Genomic DNA, 19,257 nt, shown 5'->3' on the forward strand with positions numbered 1-19,257 from the left:
CAAAGGGACTACTCTGCCTACTCAGAGAAGAGCAAATGTTTCAATCTGCAGCTGGCAGGTGTATCTTTCAGGGATATATGCAGTCAACCTGCTTGAAGATTCATTGAGCTCAGGATAGAGAGCTGCACGAAAACAGGGCCGACAGGCATCCATGTGGATCTCGCGGGGTTTCCCCTGGGTCTATGGAGATCTGCAAGCTTCCCGTGGGGATGGAAGCACCTCTTGAGGGGCTCCCGCAGGTGTGTTACCTCACTCTTCCAAGCAGCACCTCCTTCCTCTTGCCTTCCAGCTGCACTTGCTTCTTCACAAAGCCGTGTGCAACGTTTCCTGCATGCTGCTCGCAGCTGACCCAGAAGCCTTCCCTCTGATGTCAGAGCTGACATCTTAGGGAAAGCTTAAGGGTCAGCCACATGCAGCATGTAGGAACCGCTGCCCGCAGCTTTGTGAAGAAGCAAGTGTGGCTGGAAGACAGGAAGAAGAAGGTCTACTTGGATGATTCTGGTACACACCCAAAGGAGGGGAGTATGAACTTGGAACACAGAAGGGAGGGAACAAGCAGGCATGCACTGTTGGGACAAAGAATGGAGAGAGTGGGCATGAACTTGGAACAAGGGAGGGGGAGGGAGTGCAATTTGGACAACAGGTCTTTATTGTGGCCACGCAGCTTCTGTTTGCTTCTGGAAGAGAAATTCGGCCTTCTGCCATGTTGAATAAGACCCCCCAGATATTCCAGGGACTGTGTCAGAACGATACTCTACAAAGTTTCTTATACATCGGAACGATGGAACCCATTCCAGAACACAAATCGGGCTTAGGCAGATACTCCTTATACTTCGTGTCACAAAATGACTCAAAGGATTGGAGACCCATTCTAGATCTAAAGTCTGTTAACTGCTTCTTGCAAAGCCAGGCAGGAAGCATCGCGGGGCCGGCCTGGTGATGAAAATATCGCTCCTGCCCTGCACCGCTGGTGGTGCAATTCGAGGAGGCCGTATCCAGGGAGGGGAGGATGATTTTAAAACCCAGTACGCCCTGCACTGCTGGCGGTGTGATTCGAGGAGGCCGCCATCCAGCAAGGGAGGGGGGGATGATTTTTAAACCCAGTATAGGCCGCCCCAGTTACTGGTAGATAATCCACAGCTAATACCATGGGGCGGCTTATCTACCAGTTTTAAAACATGTATAGGCAAATCTCGGTATATGCAAATCTCGCTCATGCATATTCATTAGGGCTATCCTGAAAACCCGATTGGCTGGAGGTCCTCCAGGACAGGGTTGAGAACCACTGCTTTAGAGCATGCGGAGGTGCTAGTTCACTTACTGCTCATCCAGATGTGACCAAGTTTATGAGAGGGGCACTTTGTTTGCAACCTCCCTTGCATCTTCTTTTCCCTTCATGGAATCTTACCATCGTTCTTCAAGGCCTTAGAGAAGCTGCATTCGAGCCACTGAAGGATGCTTCTCTTCTGTATCTGTCGATCAAGACAGATCGGACAGAGGGGAGGAGGACACAAAGGCAGGCAGATCGGGGTTGCGGCGAGAGTTAGCTCCGCCCACCCCCGCACGTCACAGGTCGCATCGGCCCGGGCTCCCCTTTAAGAGGAAGGGAGCCAACGGCGTCCAGCCGTTCGGCGCATGGCGAAGGCGAGCGGCAAAGGCGCTCGCCTTAGCGAGAGCGCCTTCGCGAAGGAGCCTTGAGAAGGAGCCCAGGCAGCCCAGCAACAAACCTAACTTTAACTTTAACAAAAAAAAAAAAAATTGTTTCTTCTCACTATTTTCTTCTTTCTCTAACTTTTCGGCTTCTCATTCTTCTCTCTCTCTCTCAACCCCTTCAGCTTCTCATTCTTCTCTCTCTCTCTCTCTACTCTTTCAGCTAGCTGCAAGCCGAAAGCCACTCTCAACCACCGAGGGACCGTAGGAGCAAGGAGAAAGAAATGGAGGCTACAGGAACCCAGCAGAGCTACCCAGTTTACTGCGTCGAGTGTCATATGTATGACTACCTCCCCTCCGGGAGGCGGGCATACATATGCGGTCGGTGTCAGAAACTGGAAAGCCTGAGGATGGAGGTCGGCAGACTGAGGGTCAAGGTCCAGGAACTGGAGGGACTGCGCAACACAGAGGAGACGAGCTGGTCAACCGAGGACACAGACGGAGCAGGCCTCATTGTGGACCAGGTGAGGGACCTCGAGAAATTCATCGAGGAGGCCTATAGGAAGGTGGAAGGACAGGACCAGCAGCTGCACAGACGGATGTCGGCAGACGAGACCCAGGATCCACAAGGCGACACCGGGGAAGGACCTAGCGGAGGAACCACACAAGAGGAGGAGACCGTGACTCACCGAGACCCCAAGGGTGAGACACCACACTACACCGAGGACACGGACCTGAGACAGAGGAGGTTGCTGAGAAAAGGGAAGTCTGCTATTGTGGTAGGAGACTCGATCTTGAGAGAGGTAGATAGTCACGTAGCTGGAGGAAGGGAGGACCGGCTAGTGACTTGTCTCCCAGGGGCCAAGACACGAGACGTCTCTGATAGGATCGAGAGGATCCTGGATGGAGCAGAGACAGAGGAGACAGCGGTGATAATCCACGTCGGAACGAATGATGTGAGCCGGAGGAACTTCAGCATGGCCACGCTGACTGACCAGTTCAGGGTCCTGGGACGAAAACTGAAGCGGAATACCCGGAGGGTAGCATTCTCAGAGATCCTACCTGTACCGAGAGCAGATGCAAAGAGGCAGGCAGACCTCCAGGCTGTGAATGCATAGTTGAGGAGATGGTGCCAGGAGGAGGGCTTCCACTTTGTGAGGAACTGGACGTCCTTCTGGGGAAAGAGTAAGCTCTACCGGCGGGATGGCCTGCACCTGAGCACAGAGGGAACTAGACTACTGGCTGCCAATGTGAGGAAGGAGATCGAGAGGGCTTTAAACTGAGGAGAGGGGGAAAGCCGACAGCTGATCTGATGTTGACGCTTCGGACAACAGTATCCAGAACAGATACTGAACGGGCTGACTGCAAGGAGGAAGTAGAGAGACCGGTGGATCTCATGATCAGACAGCGAGGGAATCAACAGGTAAAGGGAGCTTGCTGGGAGAAGGAGGAGACTGAGGGGCATGGAGACACAGGGGGACTGGATGGCAAGAAAGTGAAAGCTGAGGGCATTATAGGGGCTACACAAGGCGAGGGGGATCGAACAGAGGCCGGGGCCCAGGAGGGGGCAAGAAAACCCAGAGGAAAAGCGGGGAAGTGGAGTGGCGGAAATGTGGGGAAGCTGAAAGCTACAAGGGTAAAGGCGGAGGGCAAAGCAGAAGTACAGGGAACAGGAGAGGCGGCCCAGGTGAATGCAGAGGTGAATGCAGAGGTGGAGGAAAAACGACGAGACCTGCGGTGCTTCTACACAAATGCAAGAAGCTTCAGGGCCAAGATGGGTGAACTAGAGGTCGTGGCCAAGGGGGAAGACCTGGATATAATTGGAATTACAGAAACATGGTGGACTGAGGAGAATCAATGGGATGTGGCGCTGACGGGGTACAAGCTCTACAGGAGGGACAGGACCCACAAGAAGGGGGGAGGCATAGCACTATATATAAAGAACTCTATCGACTCAGTCGGGATGGATATGGCAAAGAAGGCAGAGGGGCTGGAATCGCTATGGGTCAAATTGCCGGGAAACAAGGGTGCAGACATAAAACTGGGGATGTACTATCGCCCACCTAGTACGCCAGAAGGAGTCGGACACGACTTGGAAGCTGAACTGAGACAGGAGTGCAGGACTGGAAGTGTAACAGTGATGGGGGACTTTAACTACCCGGGGATAGACTGGAGTACGGGTCACTCCAACTGCACTAGGGAAACAGGATTTGTAGAAGCTGTGAGGGACTGCTTCATGGAGCAACTGGTCAGGGAACCGACGCGAGGGAGTGCTACTCTTGACCTCATCCTGAACGGATTAGGGGGGCCTGCAAGCGGGGTAGAAGTGGGAGGACCACTAGGCAACAGTGACCACAATGCGATCAGATTCACATTAGAAAGGGGGACACCCATAGTAAGGAGGACCGCAACAACTGCGCTCAACTTCAAGAAAGGGAACTATGTTGCTATGAGGAAAATGGTGGGGAAGAAGCTCAGAAATATCTTTAGGATGGAGACTGTGGAAAGCGCCTGGACCCTATTCAGGGACACCCTGCAGGAAGCACAAAAATGTACGTCCCCAATTTCAGGAAAGGCTGCAAGAACAAGCGGTCAAAGGACCCGATTTGGATCTCAGCAGAAGTAAAGAGGGCAATAAATGACAAAAAAGTATCCTTCCGGAGATGGAAAAAGGACCCAACGGAGGAAAATCACCAGGCGCACAGGAAATGCCAAAAAGAATGCCACCAAGAGGTTAGAAAAGCAAAAGGGAAATACGAAGAGGGGCTGGCCAGGGAGGCGAAAAACTTCAAGGCATTCTTCAGTTACATAAAGGGGAAACAACCAGCGAGAGAGGAGGTGGGGCCGTTGAACGATGGGGATAGGAAGGGAGTGATTAAGGAGGATAAAGAGGTAGCTGAGAGGTTGAACACGTTCTTCTCGTCGGTTTTCACGAGAGAAGACACATCTAATATACCGGACTCAGAGGAGCTCATGAGTGGGGAACAGGCTGAAAAATTGGAACACATAGAGGTAAGTAAGGAGGATGTCCTCAAACAGATAGACAGGTTAAAATGCGGCAAATCACCGGGTCCGGACGGGATCCACCCAAGGGTTCTGAAGGAACTAAGACAGGAAATAGCGGGCACAATCCAGCATGTTTGTAACCTATCCTTGAAAACTGGAGAGGTACCAAAGGACTGGAAGTTGGCGAATGTCACACCTATCTTCAAGAAGGGATCGAGGAGTGACCCCGGGAACTACAGGCCGGTGAGCCTGACTTCAATTATAGGGAAGATGGTGGAAGCTATGATCAAAGACGGCATTTGCGAGCACATTGAAAGAAATGGTCTACTGAGAACAAGCCAGCACGGATTCTGTAAGGGAAGGTCGTGCTTAACGAACCTTCTGTACTTCTTTGAGGGAATAAGCAGTCGGGTGGACAATGGGGAACCCATCGACATCATTTACCTCGATTTTCAAAAGGCTTTCGACAAGGTGCCACATGAAAGGCTGCTTAGGAAGCTGTGGAACCACGGGGTGGGAGGAGATGTGCACAGATGGATCAAGCACTGGTTGTCGGGTAGACTGCAGAGGGTTGGAGTAAAGGGCCAATATTCTGACTGGCGGGGAATCACAAGCGGTGTGCCACAGGGATCGGTGCTGGGGCCGTTACTCTTCAACATATTTATCAATGACCTGGAAAAAGAGGCAAAGTGCGAGGTCATAAAATTTGCAGATGATACCAAACTGTGCGGCAGAGTTAGGTCCAGGGAGGAGTGTGAGGACCTGCAAAGGGACCTGGAGAAGCTGGAGGACTGGGCAGACAAATGGCAAATGCGCTTCAATGTGGAAAAATGCAAGGTCATGCATATAGGGAAAAAGAACCCGTTGTTCAACTACAAAATGGGGGGGGCATTGTTGGGAGACAGCAGACTTGAGAGAGACTTGGGTGTGCTGGTGGATGCATCACTGAAGCTATCTGCACAGTGCGCAGCAGCCTCGAAAAAAGCCAACAGGATGCTGGGCATCATAAAGAGGGGCATCACAACCAGGACGCGGGAAGTCATCATGCCATTGTATCGAGCGATGGTGCGTCCGCATCTGGAATACTGCGTTCAGTATTGGTCGCCATACCTCAAGAAGGACATGGCGGTGCTTGAGAGAGTCCAAAGGAGAGCGACGAAACTGGTAAGAGGGCTGGAACACTGCCCATACGCCGAGAGGTTGGATAGGCTGGGGCTCTTCTCCCTGGAAAAAAGGAGGCTCAGGGGAGATATGATAGAGACCTTCAAGATCATGAGGGGCATAGAGAGGGTGGATAGGGACAGATTCTTCAGACTGAAGGGGACAACAGGTATGAGCGGGCACTCGGAGAAACTGAAGGGAGATAGGTTCAAAACAAATGCAAGGAAGTTTTTTTTCACCCAGAGGGTCGTGGACACTTGGAATGCGCTGCCGGAGGAAGTGGTCGGGCAGAGTACGGTACAGGGATTCAAACAGGGATTGGACGGATTCCTGAGGGATAAAGGGATCGTGGGATACTGAGAGAAGTATCCAGGAAATAAGTATAGAATCCCGACCAGGTCGTGCATGTGCAAAACCGGAGGGTTAGGACTTCGATGGGAAGATAGGACTTCAATGGGAAACCAGGGTTGCAAGGGGGCCCCTTCTGGTGATTCAGACAGGTGACCTGTTTGGGCCGCCGCGGGAGCGGACTGCTGGGCATGATGGACCTATGGTCTGACCCGGCGGAGGCACTGCTTATGTTCTTATGACTCTCTTTCTGGTCGCCATTGACTTGGCATGACATATTTCGGATCTTCAGGCTACAAAAAAAATAGACAACTATAGTGCAAAATATAGACCGCAGATATAAATTCCCAAAACTGATGCATTTCGATAACAAAGTAGGGAAATTATTTTATTTTCAATTTAGTGGTCTGGTGATTTTATTAGTCTCTGGTTGCACTTCCTTCTGACTGTGTATCCAACATTTCTTTCTTTCTTTCTGCCTCCTGCACACTTCCTCTCCTCTAGACCTCATTCCCTTCCACAACTAACATCTCTCTCTGTCCCTCCATGAGTCCAACTTTTCTTCCTTTCTCCTCCACCCCATTGACAACATGTCTCCCTCTCTCTCTCTCACTATCCAGCTGTCTTTCTCTCATTCCCTCCCTTGCTGCAAAGGGAGTGGGGAAAGAGAGAGAGAGATCTATGGTGCATCTCTCCCACTCCCTCTACTGCCACATCCAATATTTCTCCCTCTCTCATCCCCCGGATCATGTGCAGCATCTTTCACCACTGTCCACCAGCCCATACCCAACATTTCTCCTTCTATCACCCCTCTCCAGCATATGCCGCATCTCTACCTCCATTCCCACCACCACTATGTCCAACATTCCTCTCCCCTGCATCCTTTTTAATCTGTTTCCTCTCCATGACCATATCCAACATTTCTCCCTCTCATCCTTCTCTTCCCCATGCATCTCTACCTCACTTTTCTCTCTCTCTTTATGCCCAACAATTTTCCATTTTTTTCCTTTCCCCATGTGCCCTATCTCTTTCCCTCTCACTCACACACTCATGCCCAACAATTTTCCCTTTCTATTCTCTCCCTCCCTTCTGTGTCCTAAGTTCATGCCCCTCCCCTCCTCCACATTCATCTTTTCCCCTCTTCCTTTTCCCTTCCAGCCATGTGCATCTCCTCTCTGTGTCAGTTAAGCTAGCACCATTGCCAGGCCTTATATAGACTCCAGACTCCCTGACAGGAAGTGGGAGGGTGGCAGAAGATGGAGGACTCTTCATTGCTGGAGTTATCTTGGTGTTGCCTGGACTGTGGGGCCACCCCGGCTGACTCAGAAGGCAGAGAGAAACCTATACAAGTCTATACAAGGCCCAGCACTGGCGCTAGCTTAACTGACACAGAGCCTTCAAGCCTATCTGCTCGTGAGGCCCTGTTGGTACCATCCCTCTGGCGCAAATTTGTCAAAGTGGGTGGAGGATAGAAAGAGAGCACAAGAAGAAAGATTTAGTAAGATTGCAGCCAAAGTAGAGGCAGAAATCATCATTGTCAGCAGTTCTACACAGCCAACTGCTACTTCTTTTCCTCTGACTAGTGGATTATCTGATTTCAAGAATATTGCTGAAGTTGACTCTGACAGTTGTTCAAATTCAGATTCTGATTGTGAAATCAGCAGAAACCCTTGTTCCAGTTCTCAGTCAAAGGTGAACATCTTTGCACATTCTGAAGTTGCTAGAGCGTTAGATTGTGTTAATTTGCCAAACAGGGGTGCCACGTTTGTGATTGGTGCTGTTGCCAAAGCACTTGGCCATGATCTGATGTAAAGAAATGATCAATAAAATTGCAGTACTTGTCACTGGCAATGGAAAAGAGAGGTTACTTAGAGTTCCAAAATTTGGCCATGGAACTGGCAAACAGCAAGCTAAAGCCTGTCTCACAGTACTGGATGAGTGGAGTCTTTGGAAACAAGTCTGGGGACTGGTGTTTGATACCACTGCGAGTAATACAGGCCTGAAGAATGGCATATGGCTTGCCTGTTGTCATCATATAATGGAGCTGGTGACTGGAAGCGTCTTCACCCAACTGTTTGGAGTTAGTGGAGGACCAGATGTTGCGGTGTTAAGAGTTCAGCAAAATTGGTCATACATAGACTAGGATTCGTATGAGGTTGCTGCGGACAATAGGTTTAATGCAGACGCCTCAGTCTTTACGGAAAGAAATTGTAACTTTCTGCAGAACAGCCTTGAATGCAACATATTCAAAGGAAGACTACAAGGAACTTCTTGAGCTCTGTTTAATTTTTCTTGGCGGCTGCCCAGATGCAGATAAAGTGAAGTGGTCATTTCAAGCATCTGGGGCCTTCCACCAATCATAGTGGATGACGAAGACCATCTACAGTATTAAGATATTTCTGTTCCAGCAGTGGTTCTCTTTTATTGCCAAAGAAAGGCAGGCATCCATGAACTAGTTCTCTTTGTTAGCCTCATCCACAACCACTACCAGCATGAAGTCCCTCTTCCTGTAAAAGCACAACTCAACAACTTGCTTCTGTTTTCAGAACTCCAGAAATATCCAAATAAGGCTGTGGTACTTGTTAGAAAATTTGGCTGGTCTCACCTTTTTTGATGACAAACTAAACAATGAATTAAAGTCCAAGATGGTGGCAAACCTTCAGCTTCCACAATCCCGAGTTTAGTGAAATGTCTCAATTGCTCTCCCGAGTCATAAGGTCCCATTGGCCTGGCATCATGTTATAACAAAGAGAACTTATGTCTTCAAAAAAGGCCCAACAATTTCTGATTAAAGATCCTGAAAATTGAAGAGATGATCTAAACTACCAGTATTTGAAGCAGTCAGCATCATCAGTGACAGTATCAATGACTCTTCTGAAAGAACAGTTGCCTTAATGCAGCAGTATAATTCAAGTCTCAGGAAGAATGAGAGGCAGAAGCAACTGCGCCTTGGCCTTGTTACTCAGCACACAGAGACTTATCCAACTTGCTCCAAATCCACACTGATGAATACTGACTGATTGTAGGACTACTATTCAGTGTTCACACATAACATTTTGTATTTACTGTGGAATAATGGCATTAGTTACTAGTCATCATTGAACATTGATAAATCATTATGCCAATAAGTCTATTTTCAGCTGTAAGTAAGTATGTATTTTAACGTCTTTCCATGTGCATTTGCTCACAATTCAAGTTTAGATGGAAAATTAATATAAATGTTGTACTTGTATTTTATATATTAAATAAAATCGTTGAGATATTTTTAAATGTTGACCAAGAACAAGAGCCAGAAGGCCTTGAGCATGCGCAGATGCTCAAGGCCCAGTCGGAGGAGAGGCACGATCTTCGGGCACCGGCACCTCCTGTGGGTTGGTGCTGCGTGCCGGTGCCATATTGGGGGATAAGCTTTCAATTTGGGCGGGCGGGAGATGCCAGTTCACACGGGGAGGGGGTGATGCCGGTTCACGGGAAGGGGGCGATGCCGGTTAGCAGGCAGGGGAACTCTCAAATCGAGTCAATGCTCAGTTTGCGAATCACGATTTGCGAGAATGTTTTGCTTGTCTTGCAAAACACTCACAAACTGGTGCACTCATAAACCGAGGTTTGACTGTATATTGTTAATCCGTGTCTGTGGTATCCTAGTGATGACTAGTATTTTTTTTGTAATCCACTTGAACTGTAATGGTTATTGTTGTACCTACCAGTAATCTATTAGATCTGTATTAGGTAAGGATCAGAGCTATAATAAGCTCCAGTAAAACCAGACATTCCTTTTGTTTTTCCCATCAGTGTGACCACTACTTATGGTATGTGCAATTTAGGAAATCTCACAAAATTTATTTTCTAAAAGTGCTTCCTTCCATCAAACCTCTTATTCCTCATCTTGGATCTCTTGCAGGAAATTTTGGCCCACAACAGTGATGCTCCTTGGTGACAATAAAAAGGTACTTCACTTGTATAGGATTTGTATATTCCAAAAACATCTCTTGTTCTCCCTTTATCGTTTGTTCACAGTTTCACTTTACATTTATATTGGGTATAGATCTACTTTTTCTCCAGACAGCAGTTAGAATGCCATTTGATAATTTAGGAATGTGGAGGCCTCTCAAGTCTGGTTCTGCCACTAGCAGCTTGTGTTACATACATTGTTTGACAGCCCCACAGAAATGAGATGTGTCTTTCTGATAGACTATTCCATCAAATTCACAGCATATAGCATTTTGAACAACTGTTTACAATGAACTTGGTATCTTGAGAAAACATTTTAAAAAGCAGTATATTTGTCTTTTTAGTGAATAATTATTTTACCAGGCACAGAGGTAGAGGTAGTGAAATCAGACCAAAAAGGGCAGGGAGTTGACCTCCTTGACCAGGATGTCAAATACATTATTTCATACAACCTACAACAACACTTCCAATTGAAACTGTAATTTCTGCTTAATTTACAAATTCTATGAATCACTGGAATGGTTAAAGATGCAAATGGCTAAGCTGAATGCCACCCTGAAGACACTGGACTTGGAAAAAATATTTTCTGAACTTCTTTTTGTACTTGGAAGAAGCCATTGCTGGCTTGCTCTTTTGTGGCTATATAGTCCAGTTTAGAAATTAGCAGCACTTGCTACTGTGACACATCTGTGCATCACAAACTTTTTTTTATGCTCCTTGTTTTGTCTTTTAAAATAAGTTGACTGTTGGCTGAGAGGAGAGAATATTGCTTCTGTATTTATTATTGTCTGTGCAGGTGCTACCAACAACAAAAGATGCCTGCTTTGCAGCGGCGGTGGAATGTCTGCAGCATATCAGGTATTCATCTTCTGTCTTTATTCTTCCCCGGTAAGAGTAAGCTATTTTCAGGGTATTAACTAATAAACATTGATAAAACACTCCAAAGGCCAGTAAAAATTAAGGGGAAGGGATTTGATATATCATTTTATACAACTAAATTTAGACAGAATAGCAGACACACTATATATGCTTGTTGGATCAAGATACAAAGTCTTGTATTTCTAGGCACTGCTTTGATAATAGCTTGAGTTACTGGCTGAAAATCTCTAGCACTTGTCCTTCCCAAAATGAGTTACTCATGGAAAGCTTTCCATATATTTTATATCTCCACCCACAGTGACTTTTTCAAACTTAATACTTGAAATGGTCATGAAAGCTGAACTCCCTTATGTGGTAATTGGACCTTCTTGGAAGAGAATTAATGAAATTTTATTTTTTGAGGCATTTGTTTTCTATTTACATGTATTTATGGTTTCTTTAAAGCTAATGATCTGATCTTATCAACATTAGACAAATGACTGATGCTGTTCTTCCCTCTTAGAGGTCAATATTAAATGTAAGGGGATTTTTGTCCAATGACATGCAAGTATACTATTCTCACAGATGGGTGACATCATCCACACTGTTCAGACCAGAACTCCAAGAGAGACAATTGATTTTGGCAAGCAGTTCTGCACAATTTATTCTCTTACTAAGCACCAACTCCCATTCCAGCCCTTTAGGCTTTTGCCAGGCTTACAACCCACCCATCTCCCCCAGTTGGCTTCTTAGCTTTGTTACTGAATTGCAAGTCCTGCGAGCCAACATCGGGCAGGAAGGCACCAACATGCATGCGGTATGGGCAGTGCCTTAAAATTTTTAAAGTGATAGTACACTTGGTGTTTGTACCGGGTTCCATGGATGATGTCACTTGTCTGTGAAAATATATACCTGCTGTCTTCTGAGAACACCTGCTACAGGTAAGTAACTTTGCTTTAGTTGCATGAAATGAGGTCTCAAGCAGCTTGCTGAAATTCTCTTTCATTTTAGCACAACCTTCACCCCATGTGATAAACTGAAGGTCATCCAGCAGAGCTTTGAGGAAATCTCACAGGAAGTTCTGGGTATGCTACAAGAAGACTTCCTGTGGTCCATGGATGATCTATTTCCTGTTTTCCTCTATGTAGTGCTTCGGGCCAGGTAGGGATACCTTTCTGATAAATCAAATGGCGTTCTGAAAGTCTCCACGCTCCATGTCCCTTATTGTTGCATACAGCGCTGTATGTCTGGTAGCGCTATAGAAATAATTAATAGTAGTAATAGTAATATATGTCATACTGAATGGTTTCTGATGTTATTTTTTTGTTAAACAAAGGAAACCAGAGTAAGCACACAACACAGCTTTTAAATTATTACTTTATTTAAGGAGCAGTGTTGTCCAACACCCATATTAACCATGTGTAAAAAAAATAACTGCCTCCTTGTACTACCAGATCCAAGGGAAACTGGATGTGGTGACATGGGACTTTTGGTCAGTGTGGTTGGGCTCTTTTGGTAGGTGCATGCATGTGCGCATGTATTTAAATGTTGATTTAGAAATAAGTAGTAGGAGTAATAGCAGAAGAAGAAATTAATTAAAGGAGGTTGGTAGGAGCACACAAGACTGAAAATTTATGAGAGTCAGTCCCTGTTCCACAGAGCTTACAGTCTAGTCAAGACAAACATACACAGTATGCATACCCTTTTCCCCAGTCTGGCTGAAATTTTGATAATTAAGCTTAACGCTCAAATTAACCCACTATTATTATATTCAGAAAAACCTGTAAAAACAATTAGACAATTTTTTTTTTTTATAAAATCTTTATTCATTTTTCAAACTTACAATAAGTGCATAAACAAGTACAATCATTTAAACTTAGATAAAACACTTAATATTCAGCAATAAATTAAATTATAAAGTTTATCTCCCTCCTACCCCTTTCATATTATGTATTAAACACATATCATTTAATAAATACTTACCTATCCTTCTTACCAATAATAAAAGGTCATAAATTATCTCCCCTTCCCCTATCTTGAATTTATACTATTAAGGGAAAAATGAAATCTATTCATTGCAATAATTTGTTAATGGCCCCCAAACATCTTGAAATTTTTTAAAATTCCCTTTCTGTATGGCTATTGTGTTTTCCATTTTATATATGTGACACAACGAATTCCACCCAAAACTGTATTTAAATTTTTTAATATTTAAATTTTGTTTTGTTTGACATGTTTTCAGAAATCATGTCTTGGTGTGTAGACTGTAAAAAAAAAAAATTGTACACACCCCTTCAACCAATCCAGTTTGTTTTAGGCATTTAGGAGGAAATTCTATAAGAGGCACCTAAAGTTAAGCACCTAACTTAATTAGTAGATTGGCTTCAGTTATTAGCTTTAACAAGCTTGTAATTGAAAAAAAAATTATTTTGGTGTTAGATGCCTATCTTCTTAGGTGTGATTCTATCACATGGCACCTAGTGGCAACTGACTCTAAAGTAGGCATGTTTAAGGGTGGAGAAGGACTTAGGCACCTGACCTACATCACAGGCATCTAAATTTCAAGTTAGAAATGATTCTGTAATAGGTGCCTAAGTGTGATTGACAAGAAAAAGGTTCCTGTCTTTTTAGATGCCATTTACAGACTTTCTTTCTCTTGTGTCTTCAAGCTATAGAATAGGCTTAACTTGTAGGATCATTCTGTCAGCCAAAGGATGATAATCAAGCAGTAAAGTGCTTCAAGTTCTTTGGATTTTTTTTTTTTATTGCTGTTGTAGGATCAGAAATTTAGGCTCTGAAGTACACTTGATTGAAGATTTGATGGATCCATATCTCCAGCATGGGGAGCAAGGTATCATGTTTACTACTCTGAAGGTAAGAAGGGCTTACCTGAACTGAATTTTGTCAGTATTACCTTTGCATTGTCTAGAATATTTAATGAGGCAGATTTTTTCTATAAATTAGCAAGCAGGTGAGGTGGGGGGTAAAATAGATGTGTGAAGCAGTAGGTTTGTTGATCATGTATTCTGCTGCTGAGTTTGGTGGAAGTACAAGGGAACTATGTCTTTTAAACACTGGAGCAATACAGGGGCATTATAACGTTCTTAGTCTTGTTAACCATCCCTTTTTTAATAATTCCTAGCATCCTGTTTGCTTTTCTGGCTGCCACCACACATTGGGCGGAAGGTTTCATTGTATTGTCTATGATGACACCCAGATCCTTTTCTTGGGCGCTAATCCCCAAGGTGGACTCTAGCATCCGGTAACTGTTCAGGTTATTCTTCCCAATGTGCATCACTTTGCATTTGTCCACATTAAATTTCATCTGCCACTTGGACGCCCAGTTTTCCAATTTCCTAAGGTCTGCCTGTAATTTTTCCCAATCCGCATGGATTTTAACAACTTTGAACAGTTTAGTGTCATCTGCAAATTTAATCGCCTCGTTCGTCATTCCAGTTTCCAGATCATTTATAAATAAGTTAAATAGCACCGGTCCCAGTACAGACCCCTGTGGCACTCCACTGTTTATTCTCCTCCATTGAGAAAAATGAACATTTAACCCTACCCTCTGTTTTCTATCCGATAACCAATTCCTAATCCACAACTTCACAAACCCAGCGCCTCAAGGACAAGCTCCCAGAAATACCATCAGAGTCAACGCACCTACGCCACCTACTCTCACCAAATACTGCTTAGTGTATATGTTTTACTGTCATGTCTATATTGTAAATTATGCCATCTCTGTCCTGTCTTGATTATATTGTGGATGTACTTTGTAACCCATTCTGGGCTCCTTTGGGAGGACAGGCTAAATAATTAAATAAATAAATAAACTGAACTTTGCCACCTATCCTATGACTCTTTAATTTTCTCAGGAGCCTCTCATGAGGAACTTTATCAAAAGCTTTCTGAAAATCTAGATACACTACATCATCCAGCTCACTTTTATCCACACCTTCAAAGAAGTCAAGCAAATTGGTGAGGCACGATCTCCCTCGGCTGAACCCATGCTAACTCCATCTCATTAAATCATGTTTGTCTACATGTTCCACAATTTTATTTTTAGTAATTGTTTCTGTATGTGCACAATGAACATGAGCCAACAGTACAACGCTGAAACTGAATGCCGAAGCAAAAGTTTTGCTTCGGCATTCAGTTTCAGTGTTGTACTGTCGGCTCATGTTCGTTGTGCACATACAGGCGTTTGTTCATTACCATTTTAATTGCGGTTCGTTTTAAACCTTATCAACCATGGACCCCTGAGGAAGGCATGTTTTCCGAAACACAGACCGTATTGGGTCCCTTGGTTTGCAAAAAGGTGACATTAGTAAACGCATTAAATATCTGGTATAATAAATATAGCTTGCATCTTGTACTTACTGTCTGCAGTTTTTCTTGTTTTTTGCTTGCTGTTCTTGTACTGCAGACACTGTTGGATCTTTTTGTTGTTTGCTTTTATAATTGTTTCTACCATTTTTCCCGGCACTGAAGTTATGCTTACTGGTTTGTAATTTCCCAGATCTCCCCTGGAGCCCTTTTTAAAAATTGGCATAATATTGGCCACCCTCCAATTTTCAGTACTGCAGCAACAGGTTACAGATCACTAACAGCAGGTCAGCAATTTCATATTTGAGGTTTTTTTAGTACCCTGGGATGTATACCATCTGATTCAGCTGAGACATTGCTACAGAAAAAAGGAGGTTCTCTTTCCCTTTAGGGGGGTCTCTAGACCCTACTAGTTGCACTTAGCAGGTTGGTTTCCAACTACTCATGTGCGTAATTTGTTGTTCAGTGTCAAATTGTTAAATGTTTATTGATCATTGTTCTATTGCTTAAGTTTCAGAGCAGAACAGAATATGTTTGTTGTCAGGGAAACTCCCTGTGCCTCTTCTCTTTTCTTCTGTTTCAGTGGGGTTTGATTGCTTTGGTATCAACTGAAGAGGGAGCTGTTCTCCACTGTAGAAGGGGAAGAGTTCAAGATCTTAAAGTGACACCCTTTTGCAGTTTCACGGTTGGTGGGAATCAAGGACTCCTTAGTCAAGTATGGGCTCCTGTGTATATTAACAGAAACAAGATTATTGAGGTAAGAGCCTAATCTTTCATTAGTGCTGGTTGTACTCAGGTATGTGGCTTGTTTATTTCCATCTTGTTCTCAGTTGTAATTATATTGGCATTGATTTGTTGCATTTTACTTGCTGCAGATCAGAACAGAATTGGCTGGTCAGGGAGCACCCCATTTCCCGCCTCCTAACTGCTTTGATATGAACTGAGGAGATGGAACACAGCCCAGAAATGCAGGAGACAGAGCCAAGAGAAAAAGGTAGATGATGCCTTCTACAAATTTGTGAGTCAAGGAAAATAACTCACTGGTTTAAGACATATGCCTTTCTACTAGAAAGAAGATTATCTTTCTAGTAGAAAGGCATATGTCTTAAACCAGTGAGTTATTTTCATTGACTCACAAATTTGTAGAAGGTAAGAACCTAATCTTCCTGGTTTTTTGCCAAATTGTTGAAAATCTCAATTTCTTGCCAGTATTTGGGGTTTTTTAAATTTTTCTTTACATTGGTATAATATGATTTTTAATGTCTTTTTGGTTTTTTTTAACCTTTCAGGCTTGTTACTACCAGATTCAGCATGAGAAGCTGACATAAAGGATACCATTCAGGATGACCACAGGAGAATTTACGAAGCCAAGCATTGTAGAAACAGCCAGGTCATCTCTATACTGAAGAGTTAGATGCCAAAATAAAGGAAAACACTACATGAATGTGAATTATGCAGTGGCTGACAGGTCAAAAACAAGTTTGGTAGAAAATTGTGGCAAGATAAGACATGAGCTGGGTCCTTGGATAATTCTGCAAGAGAGTAAGGAGCCATCTACTCGAAAGAACAGCACTTACTGCGGCATGGAATCAGATACTTGTAAAACCATATCAGTACAGGATCTTTTCAGCACAGAGCTCGGCTCAATATTTTACACTGAGGGCATTTGTAAAAGCTGTGGGTCCTCCAGATCTTAAAACCTTGCTTACATAATTTTTGCCTGGCCACAGAATTATAATTTAAGCATAAATTCCAGGCTTGCTGGCATTCTTTGGTTTCATCTTTAACTGTCGAATGCTAAGATATTTGTGGAGCCCTGCACGTATTCAGTACCTCATAAACAGAAAAAGATAAATGGAATCAGTTTGGACATTGGTAATGCTGCTAATGAGATGAACCAGAACAAAAAGGCCAGCTTAATGCATAATACGGAACTCATCTAATACCAGCCTGCTTCTGAGACTTGTGAACAAGAGAAAGTAATAAATACCAGCACAAACAGGACAATCCGCGGCTGGAATAGCATGTGAAGCACCTCTTTGCCTCAGGCTGAATTTGTAAAATGAAACAGCTAAACTTACAACTGTTAACATAAGTATCACTAGAAGTCAGTATTCTAATGTATTGTGTTTTAAACTGGTCTTGTTAGCAATTTACATGCACAAATGTTTTAGCTATAAATAGGTGCTTTTCCTTGCAAATTCTTTAGGCACAGATATGTATAAACAATGGCAGACATAACTCACCAGCTGCCTCCCTTTGAATTCACGGCGAGCAAAGGTGGAGAGGGGTAGTAGGCCCTAAGGGGAATCCTTTTAGTGACACATTTGTCAGCTGACCTGTTTTACTGAGGTGACTACATGGAACTTCCTTCATTAATAAGGCAGACCTTTGCTAAAGTATCGATCTCTAGTCAGTTGGGAAGTCTACCACATTGTATAACGTGTCTGCTATTTCATGGATTCAAATGGAAGTTTAATGTTAAGTTGTGGGCAATAGTGACTATTGACTAGTTTGCTTGGGACTGTGTGAAATAAGGTAAAACAATGTAATCCATGTCCATTACAAATGTCTTAACACTGCACACTAAATCTGTACTGAAAATACCTTTTATGTTACTACACTCTTCCCACTGTGCTTTTAGCTAGAATACATATATGGTCTAGCTTCTTGTGTAGCACCAGAGAGATAAATGGTTTCTGCTTTGCATTCGAAAAATCTAATTTTCTGAAGAAACCCCATGGACAGGCCTTATGGCTTTCTTGAACAGATGGTTAAATAAGTTATTTTATAGCACTTTTTTATTGAAGTCCTGGACTGCATCACACTAAGGGACAACCAGAAGGAAATGTCCTGGTCTAAAATATTGACTTAGTTATATAATTCTGGGAACAGGTGTCTTTAGGTGGCTCTGCTTCTTTTTGAAGCTATTAACCTGACCATAATGTTGAATAGCAATGGTGGTTTCCTTCTATCAAGGTTTGCTTGGCAATGAAAGCTAGGTACTGCTGTTACAAATTCTACAGGAAAAACTCTGGTGGACAATACTTAAGCTGCTTATAACCAGGATTATTTTTATTTTGTACATCAGATGCACTGTGATTCAGTCAGTTTATCTCTGCATATATTTGTATGGTGAAGGAACTACCAAGTAAGAGATGTCTGCTGCCTCTCTCAAATAATGCAGCAAGGCTTAGAGCATATATCTGTATATCAGAGTTAGGGAGAGTAGGATAATTCACTCTCCACATGAGCTCTAAAAAATAATGCAGTGTCTTTTTGTTTTAGAAAACGTGACATTGATATGGCTTTCTATGAAATTATTGGCTTGTGTGCATGAATTCAGTATGCGAAAGTGGGAATCTCACCATCGAACAAGGAAAGGCATCCAGTTGATTGATGCTTCCATTATCCCTTCTAGTGCATTTTATCATTTTTCTTATTTGTTTTCTTTTTGTTGGTTTTCAATATCCTTCAACTTGCCCTCCTCTGGGTAAGTAAATTAAGCAGATTACTCACTACACCCTTCCCACTGTGCTTTTAGCTGGAATACATACATGTTCTAGCTACTTGTATGACAAACAAAAAGAAGAGCACCTCATCTTAAGATATAAACAAACAAAAGGCAAGGGAGGCGTCTTTCTAACAAAAGATGAAGTCTTTATTCAAACTAGTGGTCCCAACAAGGATCCTTGTTTCGGTGTGTAGAAGACGCCTTCTTCAGGGGACATTATAATCTGTCTTTCCATAGGTTGCCTGTCAGTACATGGAGGTTTTCAATGACTGAGGCAAAGAGTGAGCGCAAAAAGCTCTCACTCTTTGCCACAGTCATTGTAAACCTCCATGTACTGACAGGGTGCACAGAACCAAAGCACACAAGGAACACTTTCACTCCTTTCATGCTTACCATTTCATGGCTAGAGTATTTGCTGGACACATGAAAACTGATCAGGTTTT

General features: G+C 43.7%; 1 protein-coding gene across 3 annotated transcripts in view; it reads left to right on the forward strand.

The window, feature by feature from the left end:
• ALS2 (alsin Rho guanine nucleotide exchange factor ALS2) overlaps positions 1-18,950 on the forward strand; it is a 242,257-nt gene extending 223,307 nt beyond the window's left edge. For all 3 annotated transcript variants that reach the window (XM_033944890.1, XM_033944888.1, XM_033944891.1), the window contains exons 30-34: positions 10,067-10,112; positions 10,913-10,974; positions 11,986-12,135; positions 13,752-13,848; positions 16,590-18,950. In XM_033944890.1, coding sequence (XP_033800781.1) covers positions 10,067-10,112; positions 10,913-10,974; positions 11,986-12,135; positions 13,752-13,848; positions 16,590-16,628 — 394 coding nt within the window. In that variant the 3' untranslated portion in view covers positions 16,629-18,950. The remainder of the gene's footprint in view (positions 1-10,066; positions 10,113-10,912; positions 10,975-11,985; positions 12,136-13,751; positions 13,849-16,589) is intronic.
• The last annotated feature ends 307 nt before the right edge of the window (positions 18,951-19,257 follow it).

Source organism: Geotrypetes seraphini, chromosome 5 (assembly GCF_902459505.1).
Source record: "Geotrypetes seraphini chromosome 5, aGeoSer1.1, whole genome shotgun sequence".
NCBI classification, from domain to species: domain Eukaryota; kingdom Metazoa; phylum Chordata; class Amphibia; order Gymnophiona; family Dermophiidae; genus Geotrypetes; species Geotrypetes seraphini.